The 13442-nt window shown below is 42.5% G+C and overlaps 1 protein-coding gene across 2 annotated transcripts in view; it reads left to right on the top strand.

Moving 5' to 3' along the window:
- The window catches only part of LOC109868726 (contactin-associated protein-like 4), a 205921-nt gene that overhangs the window by 175619 nt on the left and 16860 nt on the right, over window positions 1–13442 (top strand). For both annotated transcript variants that reach the window (XM_020458457.2, XM_020458456.2), the window contains exons 18-19: window positions 7800–8039; window positions 9155–9385. In XM_020458457.2, coding sequence (XP_020314046.1) covers window positions 7800–8039; window positions 9155–9385 — 471 coding nt within the window. The remainder of the gene's footprint in view (window positions 1–7799; window positions 8040–9154; window positions 9386–13442) is intronic.

Here is a 13442-nt window from a genome sequence, read left to right as displayed (position 1 = left end):
AATCACACTGTCATCTCAGATTTTCAAAATATGCTTTACAGCCAACGCTAGACATGCATTTGTGTAAGTTTATCATGGCATAATGCTATGCTAGGCTCTGCTGGCAGCAGGCAACATTTTCACGAAAATAAGAAAAGCAACCAAATTAAATCATTTACCTTTGAAGAACTTCGGATGTATTCACTCAGGAGACTCCCAGTTAGATAGCAAATGTACCTTTTTAGCTCCCATTTGTTCTTCACGTTTGGCTGAGAAATCGACCGGAAAATGCGGTCACTACAATGCTGAACTTTTTTCCAAATTAGCTCCATAATATCGACAGAAACATGGCAAACGTTGTTTAGAATCAATCCTCAAGGTGTTTTTCACATATCTATTCGATAATATATCCGTCGGGACAATTGGTTTCTTATTAGAAGCGATTGGAATAATGGCTACCTCAGTACTTTACGCAAGATTTTCTGCGGGAGCCATCATGTGACCACTTGCTCAATGTGGTCCCTTACGGCTATTCTTCAACATAAATGCGTAAAAAGACGTCACAATGCTGTAGACACCTTGGGGAATGCGTAGAAAGCGTAAGCTCATTCGTAGCCCATTCACAGCCATATAAGGAGTCATTGGCATGCAGGGCTTTCAAAATATGATCACTTCTGGGTTTCGCCTGTAACATCAGTTCTGTTGCACTCACAGACAATATCTTTGCAGTTTTGGAAACATCAGAGTGTTTTCTATCGAAAGCTGTCAATTATATGCATAGTCGAGCATCTTGTCGTGACAAAATATCCCGTTTAAAACAGGAACGTTTTTTATCCAAAAATGAAAATACTGCCCCCTAGTTACAAAAGGTTAACTAACCTCCAGACGAGCTTCAATGCCATACAACTCTCCTTCCGTGGACTCCAACTGCTCTTAAATGCAAGTAAAACTAAATGCATGCTCTTCAACCAATCGCTGCCCGCACCTGCCCGCCCGTCCAGCATCACCACTCTGGACGGTTCTGACTGTGGACATCTACAAATACCTAGGTGTCTGGTTAGACTGTAAACACTCCTTCCAGACCCCATCAAACATTTCCAATCCAAAATTAAATCTAGATTCGGTTTCCTATTTCGCAACAAAGCATCCTTCACTCATGGTGCCAAACATACCCTCGTAAAACTGACTATCCTGCCGATCCTTGACTTCGGCGATGTCATTTGCAAAATAGCTTCCAACACTCTACTCAGGAAACGGGATGCAGTCTATCACAGTGCCATCCATTTTGTCACCAAAGCCCCATACACTACCCGCCACTGCAACCTGTATGCTCTCGTTGGCTGGCCCTTGCTTCACATTCGTTGCCAAACCCACTGGCTTCAGGTCATCTATACGTTTTTGCTAAGTAAAGCCCCACCTTATCTCAGCTCACTGGTCACCATAGCAGCACCCACCCGTAGCACGCACTGCAGCAGGTATATTTCACTGGTCACCACCAAAGCCAATTCCTCCTTCGGCCACCTTTCCTTACAGTTCTCTGCTGCCATTGACTGGAACGAGTTACAAAAATCACTGAAGCTGGAGACCCATATCTCCCTCACTAACTTTAAGTTCCAGCTGTCAGAGCAGCTCACAGGTCACTGCACCTGTACATTGCCCATCTGTAAATAGCTCATCCAACTACCTCATCCCCATACTGTTATTTATGTATTTGCTCCTTTGCACTCAAGTGTTTCTCTACTTGCACATTCATCTTCTGCACATCTATCACTCCAGTGTTTAATTGCTACATTTAAATTATTTCACCACTATGGCCTATTTATTGCCTTACCTCCCTAATCTTACCTCATTTGCACACACTGTATATATACTTTTTTACTCTATTGTGTTATTGACTGTATGTTTGTTTATTCCATGTGTAACTCTGTGTTGTTGTTTGTGTCGCACTGCTTTGCTTTATCTTGGCCAGGTCGCAGTTGTAAGTGAGAACTTGTTCTCAACTAGCCTACCTGGTTAAATAAAGGTGAAATAAATAAATAAAATAAAAGTCCCTCTGTGCCAGGAAAGAAAAAGCGAACTGGCATTTCGGACAGAAAATCTGTCATTTTTCCCTTTTTCCCCCTGTGTTTTGTGCTTACAGTTCCTCCATCTGTCGTTTGGCATGTGTTGAGCATGGATACTTCCCTAGTTCCATTTAACAAAAAAGCAGATTGTTAGTCCTGATCCAACGTCCCCCTCTCCCCTGTCTTTGTCATGTCGTCTACCTTGGTCTTGGGGAAACCGATTTTGTTTGGACAAATGGTGCCACAAGCACTATGAAAAGCATGAGACTATAGTACCAGTCAAACATTTGGACACACCTACTCATTCAAGGGTTTTTCCTTTTACTATTTTCTACATTGTAGAATAATAATTAAGTCAACACTATCTGTTATGCGCAAAGATAAAGTCACTCAGTGGGCATTCGATGTTTCCATTAAGTCATACATCATCAAATAACATGGCAATATGCAAGATGTGTTCCTACCAACCTAAGGATTCATTTGATACCCCCCATGTAGCTATAGCTCAAACACAGACCAAATCGAAGTTTACCTTCTAAGATGTTTGGTGAAAACGTTGTGTAAAATAAACATTTTGACTCTCGGGCTGGTGAAAAATAACAGTAGGTCACAGCCATTTAGATAAGATTAGTCCCAGCTTCCGATGTGTATCAATGTATTCCGTGTTTATTTTGTTTATGCTTCACAACGTTAAACGGAATGTAGGTAGCAGACATCTTGAAATGAGGTCAAGGGCTCGGGCTGCCCTTATAAATCCGTATGCCCATATATGGTAATAAGTCACCAAAGATTTGAAGGCACCGATCAATAGTCAACATACTCAGCGTTTCGGAAACGCCATGCTTTTACAGATAGGGGCTACCGTTCTCATACTATACTGAATTAAAAATAAATATATAATCTAACAGAGTCCCTAAATATGGGGAATTTACATTTAAGATATTTTTTACTTCCTAGGAACCCCAGGAGGTTTTCTTCCCCATAGGGCATCTTGATATGGTCCCCCACTGGTAACCATTCTCTAGGATTACTGGCTAAAGACATTCCTCACATCAATATTCATTCAAATACCCGGTCTCTGTTTCTTCCCTAGAAGCCACTGTTTGTTCTTCCTCCAAAGTGGGTGTTTGCAGATATGACAAGAAAAAGAAAACATATTTGCTTGGTGATAAACTATTCTACTGCAGCCTTCCTTGTGTTTCCTTTCTTTAATCATTAGAAGATGGTCTCAGGCGAAAACAGACTGAAGACCAGCACAGTGACACTGATAGGCTCAATATGAGGTTGCGTAAAGGTTTATCAGAGCCTGTCAGAAGGCATAATGAAATGAAATCATACATTTGCTTAGAGATAACAGTCTGTGTATTGTAAAAGGATTTGTTCCATTTCAGTGCCGGCCCTGGTACAAATCCCTTGGGCAGACATTTGATTTCCATAGGAGGCACTTATTTTTTTTACCTTTATTTGACTAGGCAAGTCAGATAAGAACAAATTCCTATTTACATGACGGCCTACTGGGGAACTGCCTTGTTCAGGGGCAGAATGACAGATTTTTACCTTGTCTTCTTGAGGATTCGATCCAGCAACCACTAGGCTACCTGCTGCCCCTTAAGGTACCTCCTATAGGCAATATAAAAACACAAATAATATTATTAACTGTTTAATAAATTGTATTCGTGGAGTGCCTATGTTACAAATATGAAACAGAAAGCATCGGTGTTGGAACCTGGTAGGCTATACGCTTATTTTTATAAATAAAATACAAAATAAACAAATTAAATTAAATACCCCAACCACTAAGATGCACGGTCAGCAAGATGCATAGTCAAATGACGAAAACATCAGTAGCCTAAATATCATTATTTATCATTTATCATCATCATCACCACGTGTGCTTGACAATATAAATAATAGCATTATGAATATGTGTTAATATGTTAGTCAAAAAGTTAATTACATGTACATTTCACATAGCCTGAAGAACGAAAGCCGCTGAGTGCGTAGCTCATTTTATTTCTTGCTTGAGATGTAGGGACTGCTTATCAGTGATGACATTTGGTGCTGTTCATAGAATTCTCAACGGCTTGTTCTATTCCCAACCAGTGCCTTCCTAGCTCCTGTCTCGACGATTTCATTTGGTGGTGACCTGGGCACCAACTCAGCGTGCACAGTTCTGTCTTTTTTTTTGCAGTTAGGCCCCGGAGGTGTCGGTTTCGGTTTCGGCTCAGAATCAGAAGAATACTCATCAGAGATGTCATCTTGATTTATTTATTCCCCACTGTCAGAGTTGTTTTCATTCAGATTTTGTAGCAACGCTAACGAGTGCATCCATTTGTCTTGGTCTTCTTACCATTGTAAATTACGCACACCCTCACTGTATATTCCAAGTAGGCCTGAGTAGACTGATTAGAATAGATGAATAGAGTAGAATGGCCCGCCCTGTTCTTCATTCACAATTGGTGATTACATAATTATGAATCGTTCGCTTTCCCTCGCTCATCAACTCATCCCATTCTCCCCATCATACTTTAGCCTACTTCATTTATTTTATCTCTTTTTATAGGCCTATGTCTGAAATTAGTCACTTTCGGTTCAACTTGGAGGCAATTATCGGAGTGATTTTCAACTGGACAGACATCTTTAACTCTCCGGAGAAGGAGGAGAGCAGGCCCTACTTTCATGAGACAGAGGTGCAATGGGGAAAAACCATGTAAAAAATGACATGCCCTCCTAAAACTGTGGATAACACCAGTTCTGTTTGTGATATTAAGATTCTAACAATAACAGAATTTACATAACCAGTCAAAAGTTTGGACACCTACTCCAGGGTTTTTCTTTATTTTTTCTATTTTCTACATTGTAGAATAATAGTGAAGACATCAAAACTATGAAATTACACATATGGAATCATGTAGTAACCAAAAACGTGTTAAACAAATCAAAATATATTTTATATTTGAGATTCTTCAAAGTAGCCACCCTTTGCCTTGATGACAGCTTTGCACACTCTTGGCATTCTCTCAACCAGCTTCATGAGGTAATCATCTGGAATGCATTTCAATTAAAAGGTGTGACTTGTTGATTTGTGGAATTTTATTTCCTTCTTAATGTGTTTCAGCCAAGTTGTGTTGTGACAAGGTAGGGGTGGTATACAGAAGATAACCCTATTTGCTAAAGTCCGTATTATGACAAGAACATCTCAAATAAGCAAAGTGAAATTACAGTCCATCCTTACTTTAAGACATTAAGGTCAGTCAGTCTGGGAAATTTCAAGAACTTTGAAAGTTTCTTCAAGTGCATTCGCAAAAATCATCAAGTGCTATGATGAAACTGGGAAAGGAAGACCCAGAGTTACCTCTGCTGCAGAGGATAAGTTCATTAGAATAACTGCACCTCAGAAATTGCTGCCCAAATAAATGTTTCACAGAGTTCAAGTAACAGACACATCTCAACATCAATTGTTCAGAGGAGAATGCATGAATTGTTTGAATTGCTGAAAATAAACCATTACTAAAGGACACCAATAAGAAAGAAGAGACTTGCTTTTGCCAAGAAACACGAGCAATGGACATTAGACCGGTGGAAATCTGCCCTTTGGTCTGATTAGTCCAAATTTGAGATTTTTGGTTCCAACCACCATGTCTTTGCGAAGCAGGGTAGGTGAACGGATCATCTCCACATGCATGGTTCCCACCGTGAAGCATGCGGGGGTGATTTGCTGGTGACGCTGTCAGTGATTTATTTAGAATTCAAGGCACACTTAACCAGCATGGCTACCACAACATTCTGTAACGATACGCCATCCCATCTGGTTTGCGCTTAGTGGGACTATTGTTTGTGTTTCAAAATGACAATTACCCCACACACCTACAGGCTGTGTAAGGGTTATGGAGTGCTGCATCAGATGATCTAGCCTCCACAATCAACCGACCTCAACCCAACTGGGATGAGTTGGACCGCAGAGTGAAAAGCAGTCAACAAGTGCTCAGCATATGTGGGAACTCCTTGAAGACGGTTGGACAAGCATTCCAAGTGAAGCTGGTTGAGAGAATGACAAGAGCGTGCAAAGCTGTCATCAAGGAAAAGTGTGGCTACTTTGAATAATCTCATTTGTTTAACACCTTTTTGGTTACTACATATGTGTTATTTAATAGTTTTTATGTCTTCACTATTATTCTACGATGTAGAAAATTGTAAAAATAAAGAAAAGTAGGTGTCCAAATTTTTGACCGGTACTGCATATTATAGATTTGTTTAGGAAAAGTCAAAGATTGTCTTTAAAAATGGCATAGTAATACATTTTTTTTAAATTCATGAGCAGTCCAAATGACTGCTTTAGTGGTTCTATTGTAGGTTTTGTAGTAATGACATGTAGCCTAATTTAACTGTGAAAATCTATTAGCCTATCTTTTAAACACACTGACTTTCACCTGAGGTTCCTAATGTCATGTTTTCCTTTTAAGTGTTTTAATTCTCTGACAGTTTTTATCTCCACACGTATACTCTCTCTTTCTCTCTCACTCTCCGCCAGTTTCTGTCTATCTCTCTCGCTCTCTCTTTCTTTCTCTCTCACTCATCCCCCCTCACTCTCTCTTTCTCTCTCACTCTCCGCCAGTTTCTGTCTATCTCTCTCGCTCTCTCTTTCTTTCTCTCTCACTCATCCCCCCTCACTCTCTCTCTCTTTCTCTCACTCGTACTCTCTCTCTCTCTCAAATCAAATCTCTCTCTCTTTCTCTCTCTGTGACAGCATTTCTCTCCTTTTCCTGCTCCAGTGGCCCAAACGCACTGGCTTCTCCTCTCCTCAGGGATTTGTCTCGGCTCACTGTTCCACTTTCTCGGAATCATGAGCTCATTCTGATGCACAATTACCCAAACATGATTAAATCCCACCGGACAGTTACCCAAAGTCTGCTCTGCGATGACCAAATTACAGTTTATTCCAACTCAACTAGCTTAAGAGTATTCAATAACATTTGATTTGACAACTACCTTAGAAACGCTTTTACGCTTTTACATTGTAGTGTAAGTTTGTTTTTAAAAATCCACGTTGTCAGCATCAGTTAATGTTCCGTCTACAATGACCAAGTGACATTTTATTCAACAGTTTATAGAAGGAAATATTTTTTTACATTCCATTTGACCAAGAATTTGACAATAGCTAAGAAATGGATTGTCGTGCTGATTTGCTTCAAAAAAGCTTTCAATCATATTTGACCAAAGGGTCAAACACAACCCACCTAAAAAATGTTTTAACATTGGAGTGCTGCTTAAAAGAAACATTAGAATCAGGTTTTCAGTTTGAATCAGAATGCCAATTGTACTCGTAGAGAGCCAGAATGCCTTGCCTTGCAGGGGGAAAGGCTCATTGATTCTTTGTTGCGAAAAGCCTTGCATGAACTCCAAGAACAATTTGAGCTGCCAGCTCTGAAGGATGGGGGGTTGCCAGAAAGAAGAGCGAGAGAAGAAAAGGAGATGGAGGTTAGCAGCCAGAGCAGTGGCAGCAGACAGACAGCTGATCAAATTCAACTCCCTGAATGCGTTTTCCACTCTCAACTTTGTTTTCATCGCCCTGTCATCGTTTAAATGACTTCTGTTCTTTAAAAAAAAGTGTTGACAAATGTACCCTCCCGCGAGCGATGGGCGGGTGACATGTCCAATAACTCTGGTACTGTAGCCCTGCGTGCCCCATCACACTGAAGAAGATAACAGAACAGATAAAAAAACAGGAACAATGCATTTTGTGTTGTTTCTTGGCAGGTGGCACTGCTTCCAGGATGAAAGGTTTCCTGGGTTGTATCCGCTCGCTGCAACTGAACGGGAGGACTCTGGACCTGGAGGAGAGGGCTAAGATTACGCCTGGGGTGAGTCCGGGCTGCCCGGGACACTGCAGCAGCTACGGGCATCTGTGCCAGAACCAGGCGAGGTGTGTGGAGAGGTACAATGGCTTCTCCTGCGACTGTGGCCTCTCCGCCTACGCAGGCCCCTTCTGCCAGAGAGGTAAATAGACTAGGAGCATCACCTCGACCTCAGCCTCTGAGCTCTGAGGTTCTTCTGATCAACTCACTTGCCTCTGGGCGATCAGCCATGTGAGAGGATGTATGTCAGTCCCAATTCACTCCTTAATCCTCCTCTTTGGCCCCAACCCTTTCAATTTTTGCAGATAAGGTGGAAGCAATGTGGAGGAAGCTTCACCACTTTACTGCGTATACAGTACCTGTCTCTGACCCTTTAGATCTAGCTGCATACATCTAACAAGGATTAGAGGGAGGATAGGAACGATTTGGGACCAGCTGGTGGAGCTTATATTTGTGCACTCAACAAAAACACAGAGGACATACTGTATTACAGTACAAGACTAATGTTAGAACTGTTGGTAGATTGTAAAGCTATATGTTTTTTGTTGATGGTTCTGCTACTGTCTGAGAGTTTATTTCATTCCTTTATTATAAGGCTAATAGATACGGTTACCTCTTCGTCACTTCCTACCAAGGAGTGGAAATACCTTCCAGAACAGCCATTTAGAAAGTGGTGCATACAGTACTAAATGAGAACCATCAAAATGATATTATTTTAGAGGACCCTCATATTGAGCTCGAGGTCAAACATTACTTTACAAGTTCTTACCAGCTGTGTGCATTAGCTCCATCAAGAGCTTGATACAGGAGTGTTTCTGTACATCCTTGGATGTCTCTGAGTCATCGCCATCGGCGATGGTGATGCAGGCAGGCCGATTTGTACATTTTCAAAAATTCATAAGAATGACGTGGACCATTTCCTGTTTAGAACATCAGCGGGTAGTCGCCATGCCACAATGCCACAGTGGTAGACTGTTGAGCATTAAATAGAGTATTGTTCTGTATGTAACATGCTGATTGTATGGTTTTATTTACAGTATGTCTGTTAAAAATAAATTGAAAATATGAACAAAGGCATAGATTGTTAAATAAATTAAAGTTTTTAAGTTGTTAATAGAGTTTACTCATGGACAGAATGATAACAGATCTCGAACAAAGTGAAAAACTGTTCTATCACAATGTGGAATGATTGGCCTGTTCAATTCAAACCCCCCAAAATAACCACCAACTCCTCTATTCTGCTTTCCCAACCTCCAGAGGTCTCTGCTTACTTCAAACCTGGGACATCAGTCCAATACACGTTCAAGGAGCCGTACGAGCTGACTAGAAACACCAGCACTCAGTCCCAGTCCTCCTCCATCTACTCTGACCTGACGCTACGAGGAGAGAATGTCTCGTTTAGCTTCAGAACCACACAGAGCCCTGCGTTACTTCTCTACATCTGCTCCTACTACAGAGAGTACCTGGCTGTGCTGCTCAACAGGAATGGTAAGAAGCAGAGAGATAAAGAAAATACAAAAAAAAAGTCTTTTCTGGCGTTTTTAAACATTTCAATGATTCGAAGTAACACACCTTTATTTAGCATTTACTTTTACATTTACAGAGTGAATCCAAATCTATGTGTCATCTTGTAGGGTCTATAAAGATTGAAAAATAACGGACAAATCAAGTAACGTCAAGGTGTACATCTATAGTCATTTAGGAATGAAATATTACTACGTCTAGAAAGGTTATTAACGGCAACTGTGAGAGAGAGATCATTGTTAGAAAGCAGGTCCTAATCTGGCTGCTCCTTTCCTTCCACTAGCACCTTTAACACAATTCATTTGGATTCATTTGTATCCGTCCCAATACCCACTGGTTGATGCTTATTTATAAAACCCTCTTAGGCCTCACTCCCCCCTATCTGAGATACCTACTGCAGCCCTCATCCTCCACAAACAGCACCCATTCGCATTTTGTTAAACGTCCCCAAATCAAATCAAAGTTTATTTGTCATGTGCGCCGAATACGGTGAAATGCTTACTTACAGGCTCTAACCAATGGTGCGGGGAAAAAAGGTGTGTGTGTAGGTAAGTAAAGAAATAAAACAACAGTAAAAAGACATTTGAAAAAAGAGTAGCAAGGCTCTATACAGACACCTGTTAGTCAGGCTTATTGAGGTAGTATGTACATGTAGGTATCGTTAAAGTGACTATGCATATATGATGAACAGAGAGTAGCAGAAGCGTTAAAAGAGGGGTTGGTGGGTGGTGGGACACAATGCAGAGAGCCCGGTTAGCCAATGTGCGGGAGCACTGGTTGGTTGGGCCAATTTAGGTAGGATGTACATTAATGTATAGATAAAGTGACTATGCATATAAGATAAACAGAGAGTAGCAGCAGTGTAAAAGAGGGGTTGGGGGGGAGGCACACAATGCAAATAGTCCGGGTAACCATTTGGTTATCTGTTCAGGAGTCTTACGGCTTGGGGGTAAAAACTGTTGAGAAGCCTTTTGGTCCTGGACTTGGCACTCCGGTACCGCTTGCCATGCGGTAGTAGAGAGAACAGTCTATGACTGGGGTGGCTGGGGTCTTTGACAATTTTTAGGGCCTTCCTCTGACACCGCCTGGTGCAGAGGTCCTGGATGGCAGGCAGCTTTGCCCCAGTGATGTACTGGGCCTTACGCACTACCCTCTGAAGTGCCTTGCGGTCGGAGGCCGAGCAATTGCCGTACCAGGCATGCTCTCGATGTTGCAGCTGTAGAACCTTTTGAGGATCTCAGGACCCATGCCAAATCTTTTTAGTTTCCTGAGAGGGAATAAGCTTTTTTGTGCCCTCTTCACGACTGTCTTGGTGTGTTTGGACCAATCTTGTTTGTTGTTGATGTGGACAGCAAGGAATTTGAAACTCTCAACCAAAGCACATACATGTGTTACTGTCATTCTATGTTGTCGTCATAGGTCTCTCTTTATGTAGTGTTGTGGTGTCGCTCTTGTCGTGATGTGTGTTTTGTCCTAGATTTGAATTTTAATGACATTTTTAATCCCAGCCCCTGTCCACGCAGGGGGCCTTTTGGTAAGCCGTCATTGTAAATAAGAATTTGTTCTTAACTTACCTAGTTAAATAAAATAAAAAATCTGAATGGTCCCTCTCCAGTTATATAATATAATTGTTTCTTAGTCCTATGGTACAAATCATGTCATGGCTCAAATACTCCTATCCTTGCAGTGCCTCAGTAATTGTGAACTATCTGATACGATTGCCCTCTGCTTAAATCCAAAAAATGTGTCCTCCACATTTAATAGAATTGTTTCATTTGTCCTATTGCGCAAATCGTTTGTCTATTCTAGCCCTTATAAATGTTTATTTTTTACCTAATGTGTGTAAAATATATATATATATTCAAATAACAAATACATTGTCTGCTCAAAGTGTACAATTCCACCTTCGTATGAAGTGATCATTTGTGTGCAGCAGCATCAATAAGGGTGTGTTGTCTTAAGAGGTGCAATACATTTCAATACAATACAATACATTTCCAATCTCCCCATTCATTTGAATGTGAATGTTGTTGTTTTTTCTGAGATGACTGACGACACCAACACGACCGTTCATTACTCAGAGCCCCTCGGATACTTAATTCCTTCCAAATTACAAAAATAAATTTGATTTAATATCTCTGTTATTGATAGGGAATTAGAGATTAATCCTCTTAGTAGCTGAATGCTTTGTAGGCTTATGTTATGAAATCAGTCACTGTAGCCTTGAACATTGAGGAACTTTCCTTGAAATGCTACAGTATAAACAACAATTTGCCGGGGTACATCGTGAACGTTCCCCACATGGTAGCAATATTGTTCAGTGGTTGTCTGCATTTTAATGACAGTGATATTGTTACATGTCTGTCACTGTCTACATTTAACCTTTTACTGCAGTGGGCTAAATCAGGGTCACAAATCTCCTTTGAAACAAAATTATACACCTCACACACATGGCAATGGACTTAAAAAAGAAGACACCTGTACCATGTCAGATATAGAGTTGAAATGTATTAAATTTTGAGTTTGCATCCCAATATTACACTTTATATACATCACAGAAGACTGAAATATACAAAAACCGCTCGACATAGAAACACTAGATTTTCAGCAGGTTTTGGAGAAAATGTTTATTAATTAATTATGACTAGGTAATTTGACAGCAGGAAAGGGCTACATGTTTTTTATTCTTACGGTATACAAGTTATATCTCTATACATGTTACGGTTTTCTTCTATCTCCTCCTCTGACGAGGAAGTGTAGCAAGGATCGGACCAAAATGCAGCGTGGTTACTTAGATTCATGTTTAATGAATAAGAACAGTACAAAAACAATAAATGTAACACGAAAACCTAAACAGCCTAATCTGGTGCAAACTAACACAGAGACAGGAACAATCACCCACGAAACACTCAAAGAATATGGCTGCCTAAATATGGTTCCCAATCAGAGACCACGATATACACCTGCCTCTGATTGAGAACCACTTCAGGCAACCATAGACTTTTCTAGATAACCCTACTAACCCTACCTCCGGGTGGGCGTCTGTCCACGGTGGCGGCTCCGGCGCGGGACGTGGACCCCACTCCAACAAAGTCTTAGTCCGCATGCATCGCGTCATTTGATTGGCGACCCTCGCCGCCGACCTAGGCCTAGTAACCCTCACCAAGGACGCCACTGGACTGAGGGGCAGCTCGGGACTGAGGGGCAGCTCGGGACTGAGGGGCAGCTCGGGACTGAGGGGAAGCTCGGGACTGAGGGGAAGCTCGGGACTGAGGGGAAGCTCGGCACTGAGGGGAAGCTCGGCACTGAGGGGAAGCTCGGCACTGAGGGGAAGCTCGGCACTGAGGGGAAGCTCGGCACTGAGAGGAAGCTCAGTACTGAGAGGAAGCTCAGGCAGGTAGTTGGCTCTGGCAGATCCTGGCTGGCTGGTGGTTCTGGCAGATCCTGGCTGACTGGCGGTTCCGGCATATCCTGGCTGACTGGCAGATCCTGGCTGACTGGCGGTTCGGGTAGATCCTGGCTGACTGGTGGATCTTGGCTGACTGGCGGATCCTGGCTGACTGGCAGCTCTGGCTGCTCTGGCTGCTCCATGCAGACTGGCGGCTCTGGCTGCTCCATGCAGACTGGCGGCTCTGGCTGCTCCATGCAGACTGGCGGCTCTGGCTGCTCCATGCAGACTGGCGGCTCTGGCTGCTCCATGCAGACTGGCGGCTCTGGCTGCTCCATGCAGACTGGCGGCTCTGGCTGCTCCATGCAGACTGGCGGCTCTGGCTGCTCCATGCAGACTGGCGGCTCTGGCTGCTCCATGCAGACTGGCGGCTCTGGCAGCGCTGAACAGGCGGGAGACTCCAGCAGCGCAGTAGAGGAGGAAGGCTCTGGCAGCGCAGAACAGGCAGGAGACTCCGGCAGCGCTGTAAAGGAGGAAGGCTCCGGCAGCGCTGGACAGGCAGGAGACTCCGACAGCGCTGTAGAGGAGGGAGGCTCTGGCAGCGCTGGACAGGCGAGGCGCACTGTAGGCCTG

Source organism: Oncorhynchus kisutch, linkage group LG23, assembly GCF_002021735.2.
Source record: "Oncorhynchus kisutch isolate 150728-3 linkage group LG23, Okis_V2, whole genome shotgun sequence".
In the NCBI taxonomy this organism is placed as follows: Eukaryota; Metazoa; Chordata; class Actinopteri; order Salmoniformes; family Salmonidae; genus Oncorhynchus; species Oncorhynchus kisutch.
This window is presented reverse-complemented; position numbering and strand designations above follow the sequence as displayed.